This window comes from Vicugna pacos, chromosome 24 (genome assembly GCF_048564905.1).
Source record: "Vicugna pacos chromosome 24, VicPac4, whole genome shotgun sequence".
In the NCBI taxonomy this organism is placed as follows: domain Eukaryota; kingdom Metazoa; phylum Chordata; class Mammalia; order Artiodactyla; family Camelidae; genus Vicugna; species Vicugna pacos.
The window spans coordinates 25769709-25797252 of NC_133010.1; the positions used below are offsets into that span (position 1 = coordinate 25769709).

General features: G+C 50.7%; 1 protein-coding gene and 3 long non-coding RNA genes across 9 annotated transcripts in view; 2 read left to right on the forward strand and 2 right to left on the reverse strand.

Annotated features, from left to right (window-relative positions):
• Window positions 1-11808, forward strand: part of PTPRM (protein tyrosine phosphatase receptor type M) — a 643552-nt gene extending 631744 nt beyond the window's left edge. For all 6 annotated transcript variants that reach the window (XM_072949242.1, XM_072949243.1, XM_072949238.1 and 3 more), the window contains 2 exons: window positions 3432-3567; window positions 11059-11808. In XM_072949242.1, the coding sequence (XP_072805343.1) occupies window positions 3432-3567; window positions 11059-11112 (190 nt within the window). In that variant the 3' untranslated portion in view covers window positions 11113-11808. The remainder of the gene's footprint in view (window positions 1-3431; window positions 3568-11058) is intronic.
• LOC140688933 (uncharacterized) lies at window positions 1737-3243 on the reverse strand. Its single transcript, XR_012063756.1, has 2 exons — window positions 3107-3243; window positions 1737-2720 (listed from the first exon to the last, which is right to left on the reverse strand). It is a non-coding gene; the product is annotated as an uncharacterized lncRNA (long non-coding RNA).
• A 1984-nt stretch (window positions 11809-13792) lies between the features above and the next one.
• Window positions 13793-25829, forward strand: LOC140688935 (uncharacterized). Its single transcript, XR_012063758.1, has 3 exons — window positions 13793-13924; window positions 19849-20002; window positions 25614-25829. It is a non-coding gene; the product is annotated as an uncharacterized lncRNA (long non-coding RNA).
• Window positions 19578-21250, reverse strand: LOC140688934 (uncharacterized). Its single transcript, XR_012063757.1, has 2 exons — window positions 21190-21250; window positions 19578-20826 (listed from the first exon to the last, which is right to left on the reverse strand). It is a non-coding gene; the product is annotated as an uncharacterized lncRNA (long non-coding RNA).
• Window positions 25830-27544: the final 1715 nt, after the last annotated feature.

The following is a 27544-nucleotide window of genomic DNA, read 5'->3' on the forward strand; positions in this document are numbered from 1 at the left end:
AATGAGAGTGAAACACAAGACAGGATGAAGAGTTTTGTGATACATACACCTGACAAAGGATTCGTGGCCAGAGTGCAGGTCAATAGGAAGAAAGACAGACAATCCACTCGTTTGGGGAAAACACTTCATGAGAACTTCATTTAAAAAAAAGAACTTCAATGCCAATAAGCACTGAAAAGGTACACAGCATCATTAGTCTTCAGGAAAATACATGTTAAAAGACATTAAAATTGGATGCCGCTGCTTGCTGGCCAGAGTGGCTAAAATCTAAATGACAAGCAAAAGAATGATTCTGAGTGTTGGGAAGCTGTGGGGCAACTGGACCCCCAGACACTGCTGGCAGGAGAACATAGGTACGACCACTTTCGAGCTGATGGCATCTCCAAAAGCTAAAGGTAAAGGTGTTTTCTGAGCTCTTCTCCGAGGCCTGCGACTGCAGGAATGAGCCGTATGTGCAGACATGCTTATAATATGGAAAACTGCACACAGCCCATTCTTCAGCTCTTAGATAAGGAGATTCTACTGCGGTATATCCATTCAGTGGACTTATTCTCAGCAATATAAGGGAACAAACTACTGATACAACATGGATGATTCTCACACAGATAATAGTAAGTGAAATAAGCCAGACTCAAAAAAAATGAAAAAAAAAAATAAAAGAAAATAGTAAAACAAAAAACAAGGACACAAATGAACTTACTTACAAAACAGACTCACAGACGTAGAAAACAAACTTATGGTTACCAGGGGGGAAAGGGGGGAGGGATAAATTAGGAGTTTAGGATTTGCAGATTCTAACTACTAGATATAAAATAGGTAAACAAGGTCCTACTATACAGCACAGGGAACTCTATTCAATACTTTGTAATGACCTATCATGAAAAAATATGAAAAGGAATATATATGTAATACACGTGAAAATGAATGACTAGGCTGTACACCAGAAACTAACACACTGTGAATCAACTGTACTTCAGTTAAAGAGTGTATATGTATGATTCCATGTATACAAAATTCAAAAACAGAAGGAATTTCTGATGCTGAATGTGAGAACAGAGATTATCTTCAGGTATTGATGTTGTTGAGGAAGGAGCATGGGGCGGGGGTGGGGGCATCCAGGGGAGTGGTCATGGTCTGTATCTTGATCTGAGTGGTGGTTACATGGCATATGCATTTGTAAAAGTGAACTGAGATAGATACTTACCATCTGTGGACTTAACTGGAGGTTTGTTATATTTTATTTTAAAAATTGCTTTACGACTTAATCATGGAATGATCAAGCTGGCATTGGAACACCGGGATCAATCTTAAAATCACAAAACAAGGAACAGCTTGATATCCTGTGCCTGCTTCCTAATGAGCATTCATTTATAAGGTATCCTTGTCTTAAAAAAAAAAAAGCAACTGAATTTTTATGAAGCTCTAGAGCTAACTCCCAACTGACAGGAAGTACAGGTTTAGAGATGGGTGTGTCAAATCCATCTCAGAGATGCAGTGAATGAGAACAACCCAGAATGTGTGCTCTCTGCAGGGGAAATGACCCCATTTCATCCACAAATACATTGCCAAGAGTAAAAAAGAGAGAGCAGGGAGGAACCTATAGATTAGAATAAACTTGCAAGACATAGCAACCAAATGCAATGTGTGGTCTTCGCTTGGATGAGGATTTGAAAAACTCAACTATAAGAAAATGTCTGAAACAGTCTGGGAGATTTGGACATTGCCTAGAAACGTGATTCTATTAAACTGTAGTGTTTATTTATTTTAGATGTAATAATAATGCTTTTATGTTTAAAATAAAAAAAGATCCTTTAGCTCCTTGGAAAAGTGGTTGATTCCAGAGCTGGTGCAGGGAAGAAGATACAGGGTAAGCCTGGAACATCTTGTGGTTCTAGGAAGTAAGGAAGTGCTTCAAATAAAAATAAATAAGCAAATAAATTTTCAGTGGTGGTAAGAGCCAGCTGTGTCTTTAGAATGCTGAAAGAGGGAGGAAAGTGGAAATCATTGTTGCAGACAGGAACCACCTATGGACACCAAAATCAGCAGGTGAAACTTTGAGGAGAAACAAGGTATTTCCATATTCCCAAAGTATCTTTCCCAAGACATCTGTTAACCACAAAGAGAAACATAACTACACAGTGAAGAGGTCGGCCAGATGCCCACCGTCCTAACGAGTGACCCAGGCTGACATCTCGAGCGAGAAGACAGTTGAGCAACAGGAACACCTCCACGGAGGTCCGCTCTTCCGCAGTTTTCTGGCCAAAGTGAGTAACCTCACGTCCAGCGATGAAGAAGCAACAGACGGACCCAGAGGAAGGGACTTTCTACGATTTGTACTTCGTGGTGACTTAGAGGGTGGGTGGGGACCATGGCTGCTCTTCTCATTCCGTATTTCACACTCTACACAATAACTGACCAGTCCTCATTGAGAGTGTCGAAGTCGAGAAAGACGAGGGAAGAGGAGGCCTCGTGATGTGGAGGAGATGAAGGAGATGTGACAGCTAAACTCAAGGTGGGTCCTGGACTGGATCCTGGACCAGAAAAAAAGGCTCACGCGGAAAAATCGGTGACGTTTGCCTAAGGTCTGTAGTTCAGTTGATAGTATCGGACCAGTGTTGACTTCCTGGTTTCGGTCACGTGCTGTAGTTCCCTAAGACATTCACATCAGGGGAAGGTGGCTGTGCAGGGAACTCTGCTCTTTTAGCAATGATTCTGTACGCCTAAAATTAACTCAAAAGAAAAAGTCGTATTAAAAGAGCCCTTTTCAGATTCTCTTCCATCACAGGTTATTACAAGGGAGTGGATGTAGTTCTCTGTGCTCTACAGCAGGGCCTTGTTCGTCTATTTTATACATAGTAGCGCATACATATTAAACACAAACTCATAATTTTTAATTATATATCATAAAACTATATGTGTACAACTGAATCACTTTTCAGTACATCTGAAAGTAACAGAACATTACAAATCAACTACAATTTAAAATTTGTAATAAAATACTTTAAATTTAAATTCAAAAAATTAAATGAGCCTTTATGTTTTAGAGATAAATAATGACATATTAATGGCGTATTTAAGGCCAAGTCCACCTTTGAGCATCACATACCATTACAGCTTTCCTGCAGACACTACACCAGGTGGTTTTCATCGAAAATTTCCCTCTGGGCCCCTTTCCATAAAAATGGACAAGGTTCCGCATCAGATGGCGTCGGCAGGCCGCGGCGGGCGGGGCTGGAAGCCCTGTACCAGTCTCCCATCCCCCGCCCCGCCCCCGCCCCCGCCCCCGCCCCCGCCGGCCGCCCGCGGCGCCCACGCGCACGGAGGGGCGGGGCCGGCGGCCTGGGCGCTGCAGTCCCCGGCGCGCGGAGGGGTCTCGGCCGTGCGGTGTGAGGTCGCCTCGTGCAACCACCTGCCTCCTCTGCCCCCTCCAGGAACGGGGGCGGCCGCAGCGGGACCTTCTGCGCCATCAGCATCGTCTGCGAGATGCTGCGGCACCAGAGGACGGTGGACGTCTTCCACGCGGTGAAGACGCTGAGGAACAACAAGCCCAACATGGTGGACCTGCTGGTAGGACCCGCGCCGTCCCGCCCAGGGGGCCCTTCCCGGGTAGCGGGAGCCCGGGCTGACCCCCGGGGGAGGCGGCTGGCGTTCATGGTGAAACAGCGCGGTCGTGTCTTTTTGCCGGTTTCCCTACCTCGTTCTCTCTCTGCCGTTTCGCAAAAAGACTTCATCTCGACACATTCGAAATGAGGGAACAGCTGAAACTCAAAAAGTGAACGTTCTTATTAATTCCCCTTCTTTGCAGTGCCTTCCACACGGCTGAGCATTTCGTCCTCCTGGGGAAGAAATACTCGTACACATGAAATGCCAGAGTTTCAAATTATATATTTTATAAATAGCTTAATCACCTAATATTTATCAAAGGCGGGAATTTGAGCTTGACATCCAGAATATTGCGTTTAATTACAGTGGCCGTATCTGGGGAAAGGATTAAAGAGGTGGAAGTGAAATTATTAGAGTGTTTCATGAAATCTCCTTTTTGTGTGGAGCTGTTGAAATGCCAACCACTGTGACTCGGAGAGCAGAGCAGCTTAAAGAAGGGAGCTTTTCCATTAGGTTTTTGTGCTTCTCTGTTAGTGGAGGAAGGATCTGAAGGGAACATAGGACTAATCCCAGTCGGGGAGGATGGCTGGGAGGGGGAGGGGTGCGATGATGAGCTTGGAAAGTCTGCGTCCTGGGTCCAGTGCACGGCCGCAGTGGCGTTACAATTTTAAATAGAATAAAGGGGCTGAAGAGAGAGTCGAGATTCAAGCTAAATGAGGAGGCAGCAATGGTCCCCGGTCATTTCAGCAGTGCCCAGGCTGGGTAAAGACAGTGACCCGTGATGGCCGCCTCCTGGGACACGTCCCAGCCCTACTCAGCACAGGTCACCCTCCTGTGGCATCTGTTCCCCGCATCCAAGCCTCATGCTTAATGAGCTGTCCTGGTTCCCAGAAGCCCAGTGCTGCCTGAGGAGTGTGGTAAACGGGCCAGGTGCAGACACTCAAAACCATTAGCAGTTACCATGCTGGCTTCTGTGCCCAAGGATCGTGCCCCCACCTCCCCCGCAAACTGCTGCTCCTGGCCCGGCCCTGCCCTGCCCTGGGGAAGCCCGTGCAGACCCTAATTCTAGTCAGCCCAGCTAATTCAGGTGAAGCAACTTCAAACAAATGCGCTTGGCCATGTAAGTCTCCTCGTGCACGTCACTCGACTGTCCCAAGCCTGGGTTGTGCGAACTAGGGATGATACTGATTTGCTGAGGGGACCCCACGTGACGATACGTGTGAACATGTTTGGGAAGCGGTGCAGGTGAGAACGGAGGTCTCTGACAGCACAGGTGTCGCCAGGCCCGTGCAGCCAGCAGCCCTCCTGAGGCAGGTGAGTTCCAGCCCTGGATAAGGGGTGGAGACCCAGGTAGCAGCAGTGTTTACACACGCGGTGCCTTCCCACAGTCCGGATGTCACATGGGTGGGCTGGGAGGCCTGTTCCGTGCCCTGACTTCGCTAGACCACCCCCTCCCAGAGTCAGAGAATCGTCTCACACTGCGAGACCCACCCTGAATTGGAAAGAGTTCCCCCATCCAGGAATTCTCCGTCGTCTGGGCTGGGGGCAATTGAGAAAAGGACAGTTGGGCAGGTAAAGGTGGCCTGAGTTTAGAACAGATAAGCAGATTGGCAGAGGATGGAGACAAATGCATAAATCAGAGTGCTCTGATTGGGACTTCGGCATTTCAGGCCCTGACTCAGGGACGTGTGTAGCGTCCAAACCTTAATCGGCACCTGAGCAAAGCTGACCTTGATTTTTCTTTTAAAGACAAGGCCGCCATTTCCCTCCCACTGCAGCCTGAATTAAGCAGATCGTGAGAAAAAGACCCTTCCAGGTCTTTCCTCCAATGACTCTCGCGGTAGCTTCCGTCACCCACCGGTTTTTATGCGCAGAGTTTGGCTTTTCCCAAAGCCGCAGTGCAGACTATGGGATGAGGTGACGCTACACAAAGCTGCTGATCGCAGCCCACTTTCCTGTAACAACCTGGGTGTCGCTGCAGTCGTGTGTAATTCTGACAGAGAAATAGGACCCCTGGGTGCCCGGAACCTGAGGGTCAGCCCCAGCCTGAGGATGAGCTCCGTGGCTGAGAAGTGCCGGAAAGCTCTGACATTTCCTGGGGAAGATGCCCGGTGACTTTGTCACTGCGACTGCCGGAAGGAGGAGAGAGAATGTCTGGTGGCCAGAGGGAGAATGTCACAGTGCCCTTCCCAGTGGGTTTGAAGCTTCTAGAGTTGGATAAGGGCTCTCGTTTGGTTGGTTTTGCCTGTAAGTACATTCTGTAGCTTGGTGCTTGTATGTGTGTACGTTGGCTGAGGGAATTAATTCAGGTCTGGGTGGTAAAATCTGGTGCAGTTTTACTGGGCATAAAAGGCCATCTGAGACCTAAGCACAGAATGTTGTACCAACAGCTGAAAAGAGATGGGTCCTGCCAGTGCCCCTGCGCAGAGTGAAGTGTGAGTCAGGACGTCCTGGGGTGCACTCTCATGCTGGCTGCTGGGAGGCAGGCCGGAGGGGGTGGGGAGCCCTGACCAGCTGCCCAACTCCGGATCTGCATGCTGTGGGCCCTTAGGAAATTCACACATCCTTCCTGAAGCATGACGTTCTCAAGGGAGATCCAGAAGGCCCTACAGATTTATTTCTTCAAACATTTCATTTTGCGGGGGGGGCTCCAGGGAAAAGCCAGTTGATGGCCAGGAATCAAAATTATTTTAACACAAGGCTGGATGTTTTCATGCTGGGGGCAGCTAGGTTTTTCTCCTGACCCTCTCAGCCCAGTCTCTCAGTTATCTGCCTCTTCAGCAGGCCTCCAGTCATCATCAAAGGACTGGGTCCCAGGGGGCAAGCCGGGGTGGGACAGCCTGAGGTCGGCTCTACTGGGCTGGTCAGATGCACACCGAGTCGCCCGCCCTGAGCCCCTTTGAACCTGATAGAGTTGCTGGAAGACTGGCTGCTTCAGCAGTCCTCTCACCTTTGCCTCCGCACTTGACTTTTGAAGTTTCCAGGGATCTGTTTTAACAGAGGAACAGCCTTTAGGTGATCAATCTTGCCTAGAGAAACGTGCTGTTCCCTGGGAGGCAGTGGGAGCTTTGAGCAGTGTGATGATTTGAGACACATACGCATTGTAGAAGGGTTGCCAGGATGAGGGTAGTGAGCCTACCCGTCCCTCGCATCATCAGCATAGCGACTCTGTGTGCGCGGTCAGAACGTTTACTGCCTGCTCCCAGCAGCTTTCAGGTACACGACCCCATATCGTTACAAGCCACTGTACTGTACATTAGATCCGCAGAACCTGCTCTTTTTACAACCGAAAGTGTCTACCCTTTAACCAGCATCACCCCCCTTGCCCTCCCCTCGACAACCGCAGCGCTAGTCTCCATTTCTATGCAGTGGGCTTTTTTTGTAATGGAAGCTTTAAAAAATTCTGATCCCTGGCCCACCCCAGAGAGCTTGATCCCGTTGGTCTCAACCTGGCTTCAGCGCAAAGCGTTACAAGCCCCTCGCGTGATTCTGGTGTGTAGCCAGTCCATAAAGGCTCTCAGCTCACTTGCACCTGAAATCGCCTGGGCGCTTCCCAGACACAGATGCCCAGGCCAGCCCCAGAAAAGCGGGGCAGACCGAGCCCACGTGTTGTGCTGCAGGGCAGGGAGCATGGTTCAGGAGGTAAACCGGCCTCCCTGTCCTGCCAGGCGGGCTGCAGGGCGGGGCCAAGCCCACCCCCCAGCCTCCTGCTCCATCCCTCCTGCTCCACGTAGGAACAGAGGGTGGAGACCTCAGGTGGGGAGTCAGAGAGACTCCTTCAGGTCCCCGAGCTGTGCCCCCACCAGCTGTGCGGCCCGCTGCTGGGACCCTGGTGGCATCTGCTTCCCGGGGCCCAGCCCTGGGGGAGCAGCCCCTGCCGTCCACTTCTCTGGGGCCTCTGTCCGGGCCGCAGCCCCCAACACTGTCCCAGACTCTGATCTCCCTGCAGCCGCCCCCTCAACCCCAGCCCCAGCTGAGCTCCTGGCTCCAGAGAGCCCCGTAAATGTCTGCTGAGCAAGGGGGCATTTCTTCTCTGTACCTGGACCCGGGTTACCCTGAGAGGCTTCCTGGGACCCAGGAAGGCGGCAGCTACAGGCTGATGGGTTTGAATAGGGAACCAGCTGTGCGGACGGTTCAATTCAGGGGCTTTGAGGGAGAAGGTGCTTCAGAGCTTTCCGAGGCTACAGAGAGAGTGAGGACCCACGTGTCTGTCATCAGAGACCTGCAGCTGCCTGCCCGGGATCTCGTAGGCCCAGTGGCTGATTACCTGGTGTGACCTCCAGGAACGCTGAACCAAGGCTGTTTGCACAAGGGGACCAGTTCCCTCTCCTGGCAGGCGCACTGGTCAGAAGGACTCTCCAGACCGATTTGTCAGCACGGATGCAACTGAAACTTTCTTAGTTTCAGACAGCCGGTGCGTCAGGGAGGGCAGCTTTCCCCAGGTGAGCTGTGCGGACAGCTCTGTTTGACTCTTCCAAGGCAGGCTACGAGGGGCGTTTGAAGTGACAGACTGACAGTAGGGCCTGACCTGAAGGCTCAGGCCGCCTCACTGATACAGGCACTGCCCAGACCCTCAGGGAAGCTGCCCACAGCCGCCGCTGGCGCTGTGGCCTCATGACGCCTCCCCGGGAAAGCAGGGGCTTTCAAAGCGTGCCCTTGCCTTGTGCCCTTCAGACTTCCCGTTCTTCCTCTTTGTGGGAATAGAAGTTGGGTCTGGAGTGAAGCTGGAGTCAGGAGTTTTGGAGAGGAGTCGCCCTGGTTACGGTCAAGCTCAAAGATGAGCCCCTGCTCCTGGCACCAGCTCATGTCACCCAGATCTGGGAACCCGGGACAGGGCGTAAACGGGCTTTTTCACCTGAAGCACAGAGAAGGCTCGTGCGGCCAAATTACACTGCTCAAAAGCCAGTGAGCGGGAGGGGAACCGCAGAAGGCGGCCCTGGACCCTCGACCAAATTGATCAGGTTCCAGTGGATTTCAGGCATTTCCCCAGGTGCTTGGGGCAGGGGGTGTGGCCATTCTTGGTCTTTCTTCTCGGTACCCTTATTTTCCTGATTCAGAAACCAGTCATCACAGAGCCTATGGGGACTGGCAACTTGCTTAGGAGGCATAAGACGTGAGCGAGAATTCACTTTGAAAACTGTAGTCCGGCCTGCGACAAGGCTCCCTGCCTGACTCCCACCACAGCCGCTCCTTGCAGGGAACCCAAAACCCCTTCCCATGCCCTCACCTGCCCTGTGACCTGAGGCTGGCAGCCATGTGGCCCTCAAAGTACATTTTAATTTATTTTTTTATATTTATTTTGGTGGGGGGAGGTAATTAGGTTTATTTATTTATTTTAATGGAGGTGCTGGGGATTGAACTCAGGACCCTGTGTTTGCTTAGCACGCACTCCACCCTGAGCTTTGAGCTATACCCTCCCCCTCCAAGTGCATTTTAATGCACTAAAAAGTTAGTTCATAGTCGGCACTGGAATGAATTGCAGTTAGGTTTGTACAGAATCATAGTTCTGCGATAAAGGATTGGACCTCTTAGGGAGGGGAAGTGAAACGTCAGTGTGATCCCCCAAAACAGACCTGGCTGGAGCACTCCACAGCCAGCGTGGCCTGACAGTGTCAGAATTTCAAAATTCAAATGACTTCTTTGAAATAGTCTGAAAATAAAAGTATCAGAGCCTGAAGTAATGAACCCTGGGATGTGAATCAGAAAGTTTTCATGCCACTATTTCCAGTTCTGGGCCTGTGCCCGGGAGTGGCTTCGCTGGGGCGTGGGCCAGCACCAGGCGGTTTTCCTAGGGGCTGTGCCATCTTGCAGCCCCAGCAGCAGTGGGAGGGCTCCAGCGTCTCACAGCCTTCCCGAGACTTGTCTTTATGTTTTAGCCGTCATGGGAGGAGGTACCACCATTGATGTTTAATTTTGTGGCACTTCAGTGTATTGAAGTCACCCATCTCCTTTCTGTCTTTACCTCTGGATTGTACCACCTGAGGGCTGAGGCTTTGTCTGGAAATCCCCAGTCTCTCGCCTTAAATATTTATCAGGTGGAATCAGACGCTAATACACCCATGTTTTGTCATCATTTACTTGCACCACCAACATTTGAGCCCCAGCTGCATGCTGGGCTCTTTGCTAAAGACCGAGGGGACAGACCATGGCTTCAAATAAGTAGGTTGGCCTAGTGGGGCATTTAGAGAACAAAATGTAGGTGAAGAAAGAAAATTGCAATGACTAATTAGGCACATGTCCAAAAACGGCAATTTATTTTTAATTAATTTGGTGAACTCCCAAATAAGAGACCCATTCCCTCAGTTGTGGCCATTGTATTGGTGATGAGACAGCGGTGTGACCTGCATGGCTGGTGAAAACTGACCTCCCCTCTGGGGGGGTGGGGCCTCTGGTTGCTGAGGGGCTGGGCTGCTGCCTCGTGGAAGATGGAGGCGTCCCCAGCCTGGGTCCCTCCACCTGGTTCAGAGGCCACACCCCGGCGAGTGTCCAGCAGCTCACGGCATAAACACAGGTGTGGGATGCCCTCCTCTCCCACCTGAGACCCCACCTGGGCCAGGACCTCACGCTGGGGTGCTCAGGCTGCAGTCCCTGACTGGAGGAGGCTTTCCCCAAGAGAAATGGGTCCACGGCCCGATTAAGAACTGCCGTGTGGCCCCCTCTGTGCGTTTCCTTTTCCTGTCGCTCCACCTGAAGTGCCTGCTCCATCTCCGGTCAGGATGACCACATACTTTATCATTCACACTGGGAGGCTTTGAGAGTGAAGTGATCTGACTACGGATTCTGCCGAGACAACAGGTGGAAATCGGGACTGTCCCGGACAAACCAAGGCACACAGCCCTCTGCCCCAACCCCCTCCTCAGTGTCTCCTACTCCTGACCACCCCTGCACACCTTCCCTAAGAGGCTCCGCACCCTCCTCCAGTATCCACATGGGGACTGTCTGTGGGCTCCACTCAGCTCTGCCCGTGAGTGTCATCAGGTCCCTGCCCCTCCTCTCTGTTGGACCATGGCCTTCTCCAAGTCAGGGACCAGGTCCAGGTGCTTGGTACTTAAGAGATGCTGAGTAAACTCGGGTAAGAGGGAGGAAGTCCCGCTGAATGAAAATCAGGGAGAGCTGGGCCAGGAGAGAGACCACGTTTATTCGCTGAGCAGATCACAGAGACAACCCCTCCTTCCACGTGGAGGGTTATCGGTCCTTCCACGTGTCTGGAACGTCCGTCCCAGAAGCTCTCACGAGCATCGATGTCACAGTCCCTGTTCCATCAGGCCTCGTGGGAAACTTCTACAAACGGCGGACACGCTTGCGGTTCCGAACCGCAACTGTCGGGTTGGTTGCCAGTTAACATCCTTCTCGGTGTGATTTCTTCCTGCGAAAACCCTAATGTGACATCATTGCTTTGGTAGGAACAGCACTGAGTCGTCACCAGGCTGACGCTCTGTCCTCTCTGTGTTCCAGGACCAGTACAAGTTCTGCTACGAGGTAGCCCTGGAATACTTGAATTCGGGCTGACGGCACCCGGAGCCCTGCAGACGCGCCTTTCAGCCCGCGGGGCCAGGACGGCCCGTGGAGTTGGTGCGGACGAGATGAAGGCTTCTCAATGCGCTTCCTTTGCTTTGCATCCTCGGCTCTTGGAAGAGCCCAAGCGAGCGTTGCTAAAAGCGCTTGCGCTGCCCAGCCCCCAGCAGCGCTGCTGCCGCCAGAGGCCTCCCCGCATCTCCCCCGTCGCCAAGCTCCAGCGTCCGGGGCGCCGGGTCCCTGGAGCGGCGTGGACAGCTGGCGAACTGAAGAGCACAATTATATTCTTATGAAGGAATTTGTACCTTTGGGGTATTATTCTGTGGCCCGTGAACCTTCGTTATTGTTACAGCTGAGTGTACATTTTTGTTCTGTGGAGAATGCTGCCCAGCATTATGGTAATATATTATTTTAGTTAATATTTGTACTTTAACATGTTGCACCATAGAAGTTTCTGTCGCTTCCCGAGACTAACATAAACACGTCATGAACAGAGATAAGTTGTCTGAGTTGTGGTTTCTATCAGATTTGTATTGTTTCCGAGGGAAAAGCTTGGGAGGGAGTTCAGTTCAGAACCGCAGAGGTTGGCTGTCAGAGTCAGAGATCCGAGGCTCTTCCCTTTGTGTATATTGTAAATATCTTTGAGTTCATCCAAATTATTTATTCATTAAAAGAAATTTTTGTGAAGCACAGTGAGTGACAATCATTTTTATTAAGCCCTGGACATGATTTACTGTGTAATGTTCCCTCGTGTGAATTCTCAATAAATAAAGACCCGTGACCAGTCTGGTGTCTTCCTAGTGTCCACACCCTGGTGGGGACAGCTCGGTCCCTCTGGGCCTTTGGCAGAAAGGTCGTACCTGGGATCTGTTGGCCTGGAGCAGGTAGAGCTGGGATTTTTGAGAGAGAGCGTCTGTCCGTGAGGAACCTAGGCCCATCCTGAGAGCTTCCCGTGGTGCACAAAACAGGGTCCCACCGCCAGTGAGCCCTGAGCCGGCAGGCAGGCCGGCCCTCACAGGGGGCACGGGGCCGGACACCAGGGCGGTGACTTCCTGACCGGAAGCGGCCTCTGCCTTTCTCTGCCTCATGTCAGTGGATGGAGGTCATATCTCCCTCTCCAGGCCTCACGTAAACCTGAAACTTGCTCTGAGAACACTCTTCAGAGGGTCCCAGGATCGGAGATGCGTTTAAGCAGGACTCAAAGCTGAACAGGACAATTCCTGCAGGAGGAAAGGATGGCGGCCCGAGGGCAGTGCCTGACCCGGAAGGAAGAGTAGGCTGCGGACTTAACTCGGAGTTTAAGCTGAGTTCCAGGCTCTGCAAAGTGATGACCCACGGACGATGGGGATGGACCTTCACCAGACACCAGTTCCGTGCCGCAAACTGCAGGCCCTTTTCCCGAGGGGCAGTGGACCCCCCCCCCCCGATGGTGTGATCGGGGACAGTGATGAGCCATCGTCCAGCTGGAGAGACTTGGTTAGAATAGAGTAAACAACATGGGTGAAGTCCCCACAGCTGGCTGGTGCCAGGGGTGCCCAGCCCTGTTACAACACTCTGGGCGGGAAGTGCCTCTCCTGCTGAGACAGGAGGTGGGACCGTCGCCCACACTGGAGGGTGGCAAGGCTTCCTGCCTGCCTGGGGATCCCAGTGACTAAGAACGACCAGCTCACCCAGGGGACCACCCAGGCGACCGAGGCTGACGTCTGCATCTGAGGCCTGCACTGCTTCACTCCACCGAGGACGTCATCCCCAGCCCCCAGAGCCTGCTCAGAGAACATAACGTTGATAACCCTTTGAGCACACATGCCGCCGAGCTCGGGAAAAACCCCACGGCCCAAGATGTCCCTGCAAGAAACCTGCTCCAGCCAGGTCTCCAGCCAAGAGCCCTGTCCCGCTCCCTGTGTCGTCTTATTGTTTTCCCTTCTGTGGTCTGTCCTTCCGTTGATTTCTGTATAGGAATCTTGTATCTTGTCTGTGGTGTCATTTTTGTGTTATTTCTGTTCTTTAAGTGTCTGGTTAAGCCCTTGTGATGAATATGTTAAACAGATATATTTCGGGGGTTTTTAACCCCAAAAAGGAGGAATGGGACTCCATACGTGCCTGGAAAGAGCTGAGTGAGTCTGGACTAAGCACCTCACCGCCCAGGCTCCCCCTGGACCGTGGCCTCTCACCATCCCCACCCCATTCTCTTTGACGAGCTCCTAGAAGATTAAAAAGTGCTCTCTGGCGCGGGCCTAGCACACATGAGGTCCTGGGTTCAACCCCTAGTTCCTCCATTAAAAAAAATTAAACTAACCTAATTTCCTCCCCCCCCCCCAAAGTTTAAGACAACAAACAAAAGCGCTCTCTGTGACTTCCCCGGGATACAGCTCTGGGAATGGACACCTGTGGTGTGCAGGCTGGACGGCGACGGGAGGGGGCGCCCTCAGTGCCCTTGTACGCAGTCGTGGCGGGTGGAGGGTCTTCACTCCCACGGTGAAAAGGGAAGCGGTTTCCGCAGGGCCTGGACCCGCATGAGATCGTGGGTCTGAGGGTGCCACCCACATCCCAGTACATCCTTGCATCATCAGACCCCAACTCAGTAGTTTCCTCTAGATTTTTGAATTTCAGATTTTTACCTTTCTTTCACTTGGTTTCAGCTCTCGGCAGAAATAGTGGTAGAAGAGAAGGGACATCTGGTGGCTTTTCCTCATCTCTGGGGCCTTGCTGCAGGGTTGAGATTCCCATCACTTTCCGGACACAGCCTGATTCTCTGCCCTTTGCTGCTGAGTAACAATCGCCCAAAACTTAAATGCTAAAAACACCAGTAAGTATTTACTATCTCATGCAGTTTCTATGGGGGAGAAATCCTAGAGTGGCTTTGCTGGATGGTTCTGGCTCTCATGTCATTCGTGAAGTGACTGTCAAAATGCTGGGTCAGGGCTGCAGTCAGCTGAGAGCTTGATGAAGGCAGGAGATCCACTTCCAAGGTGGCTCGTGCTCACCTGGCGAGTCGGTGCTGGTCTGGGCAGGAGGCCTCGGTCCTCTCTTCACGGGCCCCTTCACAGGCTGCCCAGGTGTCTTTGCAGTGTGGTGGCTGGCTTCTCCCAGCGACAGGGAGCAAGGCAGAGGTCTCTTGTGACTACGTCTTTCACGATCGGGCCTTGGAAGTCATTCCCACGATATCCTGCTGGTTACACGAGTCAGCCCTGTTCCGTGCGGGCGGGGATGAGAAGGCACGACCCCAGGCTGTGAGGCTCCTCGAGGCCGTCTGAGGCCGGCCGCCTCCTGGCCGGCGCCCCTGGCCGGGCGGGCGGGCTGGTTGGCGCGCGGTCAGTCCTGCGCCTGTTGCCTAGCCCGGCGGCGGAGCTCACTCCTCCCGTGCGCTGACCTCTCCGTGCCGCGATGCACTGTTGTCCCACCAGCTTCTCCTGCTGACGTGGCCTCTTGTTCCTTTAACTGTGCCTGGAGGAACCTTTATTCGGTTGTGAATAAGCTTATCCCACAGCCTTGATTAACCTGAGGCTCTCCCCCTCGGCACCCTGCAGAAATGGCCTCTCTGGAACTCTCCCCACAGGTGACTCATTCTTCCACATCCCAGACACTCCCTCAGTTTCAGCCACTGCCCTTCAGACTCCACTTGAGCTAACGGAGGCCACACCCTGCAGCTTGTCACCTTAAGTGCCCTCACCATTGAGATCTTAAACTTGGCCAAATTCTGACTGCAGCCTCGTCAATTGCTAGCTTCCTCTTTGCTAGGTTCCTTCTGCCTCTCTTGTTCTTTGAGTGTATGAAGCCTCCAGTGCTTTCTCTGAGCGTGACTCTCCTGCTTCCCTCTTTCCCAGAACAATCACAGCCTCTGATGCATCACTTCATCCAGTTTTATCAGCACACTCAGTGTCCTTGACTCATTATTCCATCGTATCTATCCTGCAAATGGTCAGCTTTAGAGAAATCCATCCAGGACTTCCAATCTCAGACAGGCTAGACAAATGTACTGTCCTAACTGACGTGACTAAAAAACTGGGGAAAATATATGTATATATTTTAAGATGATTTTCAGGACACTGGCCTTCAAATAATGAAGGGAACAGGAAACAGATTAGGTGACCCCTAGGTCTCCCCCGGCTTACAGCCTTGAAAGAATGTCCAGGTAGTGGGTACAGGGAGGGGGAATCCAGGTGTAGCCTGGTGGTCTCCCTTAATTGAAAGGAGAGCTCCCTTATTTGAACTGAGAGTTCCAAAATGCCAAGATGGATCGAGTCTGCAGGGTGGAGCAGCAGAGATGAGAGCTGCATAGAGAAGGAATTCTGAACGCATGCAGTGTCCCAGTCAAGTCTTCAGCCAAGTACTGAACAGGATAAGCATACAAGGAAATGACCCGAAACCGAGGAAGGAACCGCCCAAAAGGATTAGAGAGAAAAATGCTCCAAGTTCACGTGGGGCTATATAGCCCCTGTCCCTGTTGAGCAGAGAACCCAGAAAGGTTTTGCCCCAGTAAGTGGGGAAATTATCTGCAGACTAAACACAGCTGTAGTCCTGCCTAGCAAAGCAGTAACTGAAGGGATCAAACTGTTTCCGAGTAACTGCATCACAGAGCAAAACTTCAGAATATTTGTAGGAATACAAAAACATCCAGCACTCAAGAAAGAAAGATTGACAGTGTCTGGCATCCAGTCCAAAATTACCAGGCATACAAAGACACAGGAAAATATGACACACAAAAAAGAGAAGAAAAACCAATCCATTGAAACTAACCCAGAAATAATATGGAAGATCGAATTAGTAGACAAATACATTAAAGCAGTTATTTTATAACATCATTCCAGATGACCAAGAAGCCAGAGAAAAGATTTAGTATATTTAAGCAAAAACATGGAAGATATTTTAAAAATCCAAATAGGACTTCAAGAGATGAAAACTACAGAGCCTGAGGGGTTTTTTTAAATATAGTAATGAGGTTAACAGCAAACTAGACTGCAGAAGGAAAAAGTAGTCAACTTATAGCAATAGAAATTATTCAAAATAAAACACACAGAGAAGATTGGGCAAAAATGATCAAAGCATTGGTGAACTTGATGTCCCCCCAGCGTTGGGGAAGAGATACAGAAAAAATGTGAAGAAATATGGCAGGAATTTTCCAAACTGGATGGAAATTATAAATCCACAAATCCAAAAAGCCCAGTCAACTTCCAGCACCAGAAACATGAACAAAACTACACCAACGTACATCATAATCAGATTGCTTAAAACCAGTTACAGAGAGAAAACTCTTAAAGCAGCCAGAGGCGGGGAACAAAACATTGTGTGCAGAGAAAAACAGGAAGGACAGCAGACTTCTTTTTGGACACAATGCAAGCCAGAAGACGGTGGAGCAGTAATGTAGAGTACTGAATGAGGTGTGAACTGTCAGCCTGGACTGCTATACTTAGCAAGAATGTTTACCAAAACAAAGGTAAAACAGAGATGCTTACGACATACAAAAGTTGAACAAACCATCACCAGAAGACCCATCAATGTAAGAAAGGAAGACTGTGTCTCAGGTGGAAATCTACGTCTGCACAAGGGAATGAAAAAGCACTGGAATGAGTGACTACATAGGCAGTCCCCCATGGATAAATACAAGATTTGTTTTCTTATTATTTAAACATCCTTAAGGGAAAATTGCCTGTTAAAGCATAGTAACATGATTGAAGACCCAGACGTAAGCCTGGATACTCTAAAACTTCTAGAGGAAAACAGAGGCAGAACACTCTTTGACATAAATCAGGATGGTATTTTTTTTGGATCTGTCTCCTAGAGCAGTGGAAATAAAAGCAAAAATAACAAATGGGACTTAATTAAAAAGTTTTTGCACAGCAAAGGAAACCATAAACAAAACAAGATAACCTATAGACTGAGAGAAAATATTTGCAAACGATGCAACTGACAAGGGATTAATTTCCAAAATGTATAAACAGTTCATACAACTTAATATAAAAAAAAACCCAGTCAAAAAATGGGCAGAAGCTATAAATAGTTATTTCTCCAAAGAAAATACACAGCTAGCCAACTGACACATGAAAATATGCTCAGTATCACTAATTATTAGAGAAATGCACATCGAAACTACTGGCCTCACACCAGTAGAACGGCCATCGTTAAAACGTCTACAAATAATAAATGCTGAGAGAGTGTGGAGACTCCTGCACTGCTGGTGGGAATGTAGATTGATGCAGCCACTATGGGCAATAGTATAGTTTCCTAAAAAAAACTAAAAAATAGAGTTACCATATGACCCAGCAGTCCTACTCCTGGGCATATATCCAGAGAAAACTCTAATTCAAAAAGATACATGCATCCTAGTGTTCATAGCAGCACTATTTACAATAGCCAAGACATGGAAACAACCCAAATGTTCATCAACAGATGACTGAATAAAGAAGCTCTGGATGGACCCAGAGATTATCATACAAAGTGAAGTAAATTAGACAGAGACAGACAGATACCGTATGATATCACTTATATGTGGAATCTGAAAAAAATGATACAAATGAACTTGTTTATAAACCGGGAATAGACTCACAGACATAGAAAACGAACTTACAGTTACTAAAGGGGAAGAGGGTGAGGAGTTTGGGATTAACATATACACGCTACTATGTGTAAAACAGATAGACAACAGGGACCTTCTGTAGAGCACAAGGAACTCTATTCAGTATCTTATAATAACCTTTAATGGAAAAGAATCTGGACAAGAATAGACATGTACGTATAACTGAATCGCTTTGCTATGCACGTGAAACTTAACACGTTCATCAACGATACTTGAATTAAAAAACATGAGAATGTAGTGTGTAATTTATAACCGAGGTGGAAGGAAAAGGTGTGACAACAGTAGCATGAAGGAAGAGGGGACAAATGGAAGTCTCCTGCTGTGAGAGTCCTCTGGTGTCAAAGTGGGAAGGTATCACTTGCAGGTAAACAGTGACAAAGATGTGAACTATAAGCCCCGTGGCAGCCACCGGAATGACACAACAAAGGGATTAAAAATTGAATCATTAAAAAGACTCCATCCATCCAACAGAAGACAGGAAAAGAGAAAAACAGCACAAAGAGCAGAGGGGACAAATAGAAAACAAAGAGCAAGATGGTAGATTTAAACTCAGCTACATCAATAATCACATTACAGTGTTAAATGGACTAACTGCCCCAATTGAAAATCAGAGGTTGTCAGATGGGATTAAAAAAAGCAAGACTGCTTACAAGAAACCCACTTTAAACATAAACAAAGAGAGAAACCTATCTGCTTTCTTCAATACAACCAAGCTGCTGAGAACTGCTAGGAAAAAAAAACATAAATGGGCATTTTATTGCTGTAGTAAATTCATGGTATCCATCCTTCCTTTCCGACTCCCCATGCAAATAATCCAGGACTGTCTGCGCTCAAGCTGCGTACACTGCCGCAATGGCTTTGTTTCCTCCTCCACAGGAAAAATAAGTGGTCCACCCTCATATCTATAAATACATTTATCTCCACACCCATTCTCACCTCCTTTTTGCCAAATTCAGAGAAACAAGCCTTCAGGAGACAGACCCCGGGGCAGGAGCCACCTCTGAAGGCCCAGGCCCGGGTCCGTATCGTACCGGGGATGGACGGTGAGCGTGCCTTCTCTGCTTCTTGGGAAGAGCCTTCTCACCGCCTCTGTACTTGACACCCATTTCCCCCAGGGGTTTGATCAGGAAACCTGAGCTTTTCAGAACCACCCACCTAAGCTTCTCCCAGACACCTGACCCTCAGAAACTACGTGAGATAATAGATATTTGTTATTTTAAGATGGTAGGTTTTAAAGATAATGCTGTGTCTCTGACTTAGGGTCCAACTCTGGTACCTAATAGGAGCTTCCGGCAAGAGGTACTCCTAGCCTAGAAATTCAAAAGTGTGGATCCCTTGCTTCTCCCCAGGTTCCTTCTGCTCAGGGGTTATTTCCCGAAGCGTGACACAGACCACAGATAGTTCATGAGATGATCATAGTCGGTGCAAAGATGAGCATTTGCTTGGATCATGTGTCTGTTTCACTGTGTGTTAGAGAAGGGCTGGTTTTCCATTTGCAGTGCTGATGGATTTTTATTAGTGTCGGGGGCGTTTGTGCGTGGAGAGGAACAGTCACTGCTAGTTGTAATTTAGGCAACGTCCCAGTTATTAATCTTAGGAATTTATTAGACAATTAGCATTTCTTAGATATTAAATAATCAACTTTGCCCTAAATATTTACAATTACTTACAACTAATAAATAAAAAATTATGGATTTAACATAATAAATGTTCCCAATCAATAAAAAAAACCTAGATTACAAACTTAAGCCAGCACTTCTAAGCATTTAATTAAAATCTTGAGTCATAGTCATTCCCTTCAATAAGCTGACTCTTCACGTGCAAAACAGTCACACACGAAATGCAAAAAGTACAAAACTGATTAATGTCCTTACACCAAAAGAGGTTACAGTGATAGACACGGTGGCTTTTATTGTGTTCCTTTTTTGGGGTTTCTGTTTGTTTTGTTTTTAACTTTTTTTTTAATGGAGGCACCGGGGCTTGAACCCAGGCCCGCGTGCACGCTAAGCCCCCTCCCCCGAGCTGTGCCCGCCCCCAGACTCCTTTTTGGATCATCACTCTTCTCAAAACCCCCAGTTATCACATGCTTTTGTTACACTGTCCTGGGATTTTAGTACCTCTGTCAGTTCAGTAACTGATATTTTCCGTCTTTCTAGAATTTTGGAAACTTTTCCAGACCCCAGAGTAAGAGAATACTGCCTTGATACACCCCTGGGAGATGGTGGGCCTTGGGCTGGCGACGTAATGATTCTTGGTCAGGATACAACTGAACAGACAAGTCGATTCAAACCTGAGCCACTGGTCATCAGGGTGAGTTTCTTTTTCTTGCAAGGAAGCTCCCCTTGTAGTATCGGGACCTTTAGTTGCTTCCTTTGAGACTTGGAACCCTTTCCAGGGACGGAGTGGCCCCTCAGATCTGCACGCCGCCCCTGCTTACTGAGCAGTGGCTGAGAGGCGCTGGGCCGGTCTGTTACCGGGATTGGAAGCTCACAGACATACGTCCTATTACTGTCTCCCTAGAAACAGTGGTGGTGTCCAGGGGTTTCACTCCTTGAGAAAAGAGGGGGTGAGTCTGGGGTTCGCGTCTTCTGTTCAGGACATTTGGCTAATTTATTATCTAGGGACACGTGTTTGGATAGCCGTTAACGGGTGAGAGCGGTGAAGCTCACGGCCAGGTCTTCACTTCCCACTTACCGTCCACAGAAATTTCTCGCTCTTGGCAGCGTTCCTCTTCATGCTGGGTGTGCTGTAGCTGACTCGCCAATTTCAGTCACTCCTCCTGCTTCTGCTGGTCCGTTCCTATGTCTGATAAATAGTCAGGAGCTTACCAGAGGATCGCTGTATCCACGGACTGCAGAGATGAAACACTTCTGTTATTGAAAGTAACAAGGATGAGGCATATTCTGAGTTCAGCCTTTTTTTTGAATAACTTCATTATTTTGTTACTGATCCTGACATTTTTTTAATTCTTGCTCCAAAACATGCATTCAGTCCCCAATTTAGTCATTGTCGTTTCACTGGAGAAGAGCGTTAGTGGCCAAGATCTGGGCTGCACGAGTGTTCACAAGCCACGGTTCCATCAATCACCAAACCTTCCTCTCCAGGGCTGATGGATGGTAGGGACACACAGCTCCCTGTGATGAAACATTTAACATTAAAAAGTGAGGTAGTTAGAAAAGAACTGCCTGTAAGGAATATCACTGGCCGAGACGAACGCCCCATGTGTGGACTGTGAATGTGTGGCCCTCTGAACTTGCCCCCTGGTCTGTCCACCTGTGAGCCCCACCCCCAACTGTGCTGGACCTGCCCTAACAAAGCTCCCCAGACCGGGGGCTTCAAACAACAGAAAGGTATTGTCTCGGTTCTGGAAGCTAGAAATACGATGTCAAAGTGTCAGCAGGGCCCTGCTCCCCCAAGACCTGGCAGGGAGGGGGGGTTCTCCTTGCCTCCCCCCGCTTCCGGTGGTGGCCAGCCACCCTGGGGGCTCATTGACTTACAGTTACAGCACTTTAGCCTCTGGGTCTGTCCCCACGTGGCCGTCCTCTCCAGTGTGTCTGCGTGTCTCTCCTGATAAGGACACCACTCATTCAGGGCCTACTCTGCTCCAGTGTGACCTCATCTCAACTAATGACACCGCCAATGGCCCTGTCTCCAAATAAGGTCGCATTCCCAGGTCCTGGGGGTTAGGACTTGAACATATCTTTGGGGGGCACAGGTCAGCCCACAGCAGGCCTGTCAGCCGTGGCCTTTCACTAGAGGTGACAAGAGCAGAGGCCGGGGAGGCCGGAGGCAGCAGTGCGGGGAATATAGAGGCGTGCGGTCCCATGCGGGGCCCAGGCCCACCCAGCAGACCTCAAACCTGCTTTGCAAACTCTCGACCGGAAGGGTGGTTGATTGAGCAGAATTCAGTTCATAGTGGAGAGGTAGTTTGGAAGAAGGGAGGATGGTCTTGCTTACTTAAAGGTTCCTAAAAGTGGGGAGACTGGGATGCTTCAGAGGTTCCCTCGTTTTGTCCGAGGAGCAGCCTGGGCCCCTGGGCAGAACCGTGGACCCCAGGCCCCCAGCAGCTCTGCTCCTGTTTCTCTTTCCATTTGTGCAGCTGCCTCTCTGGGTCCAAATCAAGGTGGGTTCCTTGTGCATATCACTTGTTCCTCAGTCTTTTCTTTTTGGTGGCAAAATACACGTAAAATCGATCATCTCTATTAATAAGTAGGAAGTAAAACATTGCAACGCAGCTGCCAGCGATGGGCGGCGTAGAGGAAGTTGCTCCTTGCTGCTGCGTCTGGGTAGCTGTGCCTCCTGGACCCCAGGCTCTTCCAGCAGTTTCCATGAACAAGATGGACACCCCAGCCCCCGAGCTCTGCTCGCAACTGGCCAAGCCTGTAAACAGAGATAATGCCAGCACTGGGCCACGGATGCTGTGCGTGGCCGCCTGTGGAGGTTCCTTTCTCCCTATGTGTTAATACAAATAATAGGCTGAAAATGTAATTACCACTGCTGACTTCATTAAGAGCAGCTCTGAAGGTTACTCCTCGGTCCTGGGGTAGAAAAGACTGGATTGGGGCCATCTGTCCTCGCCAGCCCTGTGGTGGACCTCGCCGTTGGCTGCCCCAGGAAGCCAGTTTCATCAGCCCCATTTTGCAGGCACCGAACTGATCTTGGGGAGGGGGATGGGGGCCTCCCCTAGGCTGCCCCATCAGCCAGGGGCCATGGCAGGACTTGAACTTGGGGGATTGGCACCCACGTGCCCCTGGGGCCTTCCCAGAGGGTCCAGGCCCGGAGCCAACTTCCTGGGTTCAGGCTCTTTGGCTGTTTGATCTTGGGCAGTTTATCTAAGCTCTGTGTCTTCATTTGCACATCTGGACAAAACCAGGCGCTTCTTGGCAACCGGCATGTTTCAGAAAATCCGTGGGTTCTTTTCTTCTTTCTCTCCTTCCTCCTCACTGAAGATGAACTGCCGCCTGGTGACGAGCCCCTCCCGCCTTGGCAGTCTTGCCCCAGGGCATCCCCACAGAGGAGGCTCTTTCTTGCTCCCACGTGGGACACAACAGATGGGCGGCCAATTCGCAGGACAAAGCAGAAGGCAGCTGGGATGGGTGAGCCTGTGGACATGCGATGAAGGCCAGGGGAGGGTTCACAGCGGGGTCACTCAGAGCAGCCTCGGGAAACAGACCAGACTGAAAACTGCTCGACGCAACTGGGGTTCCCGGCGTTCCTGGCATGGAGCACGATGCCCGGGAACCCGGAGACTGGGGCACCCGCGGCCGGAGTGGAGTCATTGCCTGCCCTGGGCTTCCCACGGTGCTCAGACCCTAGCACGCACGCTCCTGAGTCTCTGAACTGGACGCCCAGATGGAGCACGGAAAGGAGGTGCTTCCCTCGGCCACTCAGCCCTGCGTCTCAGGTCACTGCGGCACAGGGGCCTCCTCCTGCCCCCACCTTGCCCAGCCCAGCTCCTCTCCTCGCTGACCTCGGAGAATGACGAAACCGGTGGTCCCTCCCACAGCGGGTGCTGGGACTGAGGCCCCCAGGTGGGGAGGCTGATGGCGGCCCCCCTTCCCCTCCCCTATTGGCTGAATTGTGCATTGTGGGGTGCACTGCTGCTCCTGGGGTCGGGGTACAGGTGGGGATACGTTGGCCCTGCTACCCACAGGCCAGTGGAAGCAGCTCCTGGCCTTGGTCACGGGACCTGAGGATGCATTTTTTTGACAGAGGGGTTCTCCATCTCCCTACCTCCAACATGGCACTGAATCAGGGCAGTGGGTCCAGCCAGGTCCAGCCTGGAGGTGGGGGCTGGTGGCCATCTCTAGGTGGAGATGCAGGGGTCCTTTGCTGAGAGTTCACGCCCAGAGTGTGGCTGGCATGAGGGAGCACCCCTGCCTCCCTGGGAGAGCAGGTGACAGCTCCTCGGGGTGGGATCTGGGGCCCACGTGCCGCCTCCGGGGAGTGTGGGCTGGCAACATGCCGCATCAGCCTAGAACTCCCTCTGAGAGGTGACACCAGCGGGCAACCAGGACTGCAGGACGAGCAGCCTGGGAGACGACCCCCACCCCACATCACAGCCCAGGCTGGCCAGGACCGCTGGGCTCCCCTGGGGGTCTACTCCAGCCTGGCAAGAGAGTTTGCAATTCAGGGGCTGCTTGTAAGGGCTTCTGCATCCTCCCAGGACCGTCAAATCTGGGGTCATCAGGCTGAATGGCGCCTGGCTGGTTCACAAAGCCGAGAAGCTGTGGCAGCCTCCTCGGGGCTAAAGAGAGACTTTCCTGGTGCTGGAAACCTGTTGGGCTCAGGGTGCGTGTGACCCAGGAGCTGGCTCTCCCTCCTCCACCTGCTGCAGAAAGGACGTTTCACATCACCTGCTGATTTAATGAGAGGTCTCTGTCTGTCTGCCCCAGGCTTCCTTTTCTTCATGCTGTCTTAGATCTCCATCCATTTCACAAAACACTGATTTGTCAGACATTACCCTCATTTTAAATTATATATATTGGTTTAAACATAATCCACCTTCCCTTTCCGATCCCATTAGCTTATAAAAGCATTAGCAAACTGTCACACGTTTAAATGAGCGTGTAATGGGTATCGGCTTTAATTGTCAGCACCTAAGTGGCCATTACAACCAAGTGTTTTGCCTCATAAGTCAGGTAAGCCCCTCACCCTCCAAGGAAAAATGCTTGAGACTTGGCTGCTGCAAGCTTATAGCCAAATTTGCATCCCCTGGAAACACACATATAAGACACTGGTATTTTGATCAACCTTAAGTGGTGTTTGTTTGTTTGTTTGTTTTGGTAGGAAAATATACATAGCATCCGATGTGTCATTTTAACCATTTTTTTTAAAGTGTCCAGTTCTGTGGAATCAGAAACATTCACACTGTTGTGCAGCCATCACCACCGTCCATCTCCAGAAATTTCTCAGCATCTTCAGCTGAAATTCTGCACCAATTAAGCAGTAACTCCCCAGCCCCCGCCCCCAGCCCCTGGCAGCCCCCATTCTACTTTCTGTCTCCATGAACTGGACCCTCTAGGTCCCTCAAGTAAGTGGCTCATACAGTATTTGTCCTTTTGTGTCTGGCTTATTTCACTCAGCATAACCGAGGTTTGGCCATGTTGTAGCGTGTGTCAGAATTTCCTTCTTTTTTCCATGCTGAGCAATATTCCATCGTGTGTTTACAACACATTTTTTTTATCCATTCATCAGTCGACGGACATGGGTGGTTTCCACCTCTGGGCTGTTGCAGAGAGTACTTGTGCTGGGGGTGGGGCTTGGTTTTGTTTTACGTTCCAGTCCTCGTGTTTCCCTTTCTCTTCCTCAGCCGCTGAAATCCAAGGGTTCTTACCTGTTTTAGGGGGTCACAACCCATTCAAGAATGTCAAACAGTTTAGGTCCTCTCCCATTGAAAAAGTTAAGTACGGCACGCCCACAAGCACTGCGTCCTTGCACCACAGGTTAATCTCTGCTGTGGATAAGCACTGTCTCCCCGGAAGCTGAAAATCAGCGGTTTTCAAATCAGAACCTGGTTGAAATGCTGAGTAAAGCAAACCATCGCTTCTGGCTTGACAGTTTTAGAAAGTGAGTGGCTGTGTCTGGAACTTCCCGGCTGTGGGCGCAACAGCAAGAAGGGTACAGAGTGTCTCGGGGGCCCTGGGGGTCAGGGGCAGAGCGCATGGTCGTGTCCCAGACGCAGAGAGGTCAGCGGCAGTGTGTGGAGGGAAGGGCGTTTGCAGGGGACGTGCGCCCGGGCAGGAGGCAGAAGCCCCTCCCTCGTTCTAGGCAGGAGTCTCCCCATGCTGGCCTCTTGCCTCCAGACCTTGGCTGCAAGGCCCCAGCCCGAAGCACCAACACTTTCCCATGATCCCAGGAATCAGCTCTGGAGCTGGAGATCCTCATTTCCAATCTCACTGCATGTAAAGTTGTGTTCCAGGAGAGGCTTCGGCCGGACAGGATGCGGTACTACCCGGCGGGGCTGCAGGAGCGCCAAGACCAGCCAGCATCAGGATCGTCTGCTGCGGCGGGGAGTGTTTCCTACAAATTGGCCACGTCTGAGCAGCAGATCTGAACAAGATCCCACTGGGTTACACGCAGAGCTGTGGCTGAGCTGACGCTGGACACCCAGGGGTGCTCGGGGACTCGTGCCCGATGTCCAGGCATAAAGATGGGAGGTGAGTTGCACGGGAGAAGTGAGTCCTCCAGTGTGCACACTTGGGGCAGTGCCATGTCTGTATTAGTGTGTGTGTGTGTGTGTGTAGGGGTGAAGCAGAAAGACCCACACAAATGTCTAAGGTCTGGTTCTCCAGAAGGCAGGACTATAGAACAAAACCTAAAGACGTCTGGTCCTGGGACACCTGGGACACTCCTGCCAGGTGCCCCACAGAGCGAGAGACAGGCCAGGGCATCCCAAGGGGACACAGCTGTGTGTAACTTTCAAGGTAGAAATGGCCGCACTGGGGCAGGGACCAGCCAAATCTTGGGGAACCCGGGCAGCAGGGCCAGCCCTGAGTGGGGCCACTCTCCTTGCACCCCAGAAACCTCGGAACCTCACTGCCAACCAACACGTAACCCTAGGGCACATCCACGTCACCTGGGGAGCTTCTACACCACCCTGATGCAGGAGCCCCATTCCAGACTTCCAGGTTCCAGACATCGCGGTCTGCACGGGACCCCCCTTGCCCTTGCTGTTTGAGCAGAAGCCTGGGCTTCCGTCTTCCAGAAAAGATAACATGAAGTCAGTCTTGGGGAAGTGTGGTCTCCAGAAAGCAAGAGGTTCGAGACCTGCTTCCCTCCCTTCTGGGCTTCCTGGGATGGGCAGAAGCGCCCACAGCATCCTCTGTTCACACTCCCCCGGCTGGAGCTCCCTGGGGGAGACTGAGCCCAGCCGCAGAGTCGGAGGGCTCTGTGCCCCGCCTCCGTCGTAAAATGGCCTGCTCTGATAGTCGTGACAGCGGCACGCTCCGTGTCACCAGGCTGTCGCGGCGTCCCCAGTGTGATTGGAAATCCAGTTCCGCAGGGTGGGGGGAGCGAGGCAGCAGCTCCCTGGAGCGGTCATGCAGGATGGGTGCCAGTATAAATCCTTCCAACGACAAGCACAGAACGTGCTCGTACCGTTACTGTTGTGCCCAGGGCTCTGCTGCAATCCCTGTCTTCCTTGTGGTGAGCGGCACCTCTGCCCACAGATGCCACGGGGCGTATCCACCCATCCCGGGAAGGTGCCTACCCAGAGCTTAAGCTGATTTGTAACTACAGAGTGATGGATTTTGTTAGTAAATTTGTATCAGAATGAGGCAGTAATGTTCCCACACAAATTAATGTATCTCAGCAGACGTTCAATTTTTGAATATCCGGTTTTGAATATATATTACCTGATAATGTATAAACACGGAGTATATTTTATATTTCCACTCATTGTATCTCAGTCAAACCAGTAAACGTCCCAAATTGCAGAGGCACAGGAATTCGGTTTCCCGTTTCATCGAGTAGCAGCAGTTTGTTGTGGGGTAAGAGGAATGACCTGCTAACACAATTTTACAATAACAGCAACGACAAACAAAGCTAAGGGTGTTGCTCCCTTAAGCGTCAGGTATCCGCAGCTGGGGGTGGGGAGAGGGTGCAGTGCCCGCCTGGACTTGCCTCTGCCCCTTAGTGAGTGACCTTTACCCGCTACTTGGTCTCCACCCTCCTCTTCAGACGGGGACAGTCATCGTGCTACTGGGGTGGGGCGGCGGCTACTTGAAGAGAAAGAATGAAACCTAGGGACACAAAAAAGTCATGCCTTGGAAGGAGCCCATGCAAGCAAGGGACCCGGAGGCTTTGGCATCATTCGTTTCACAGTAAATCTGCCGCTAAGTCAATAAATAA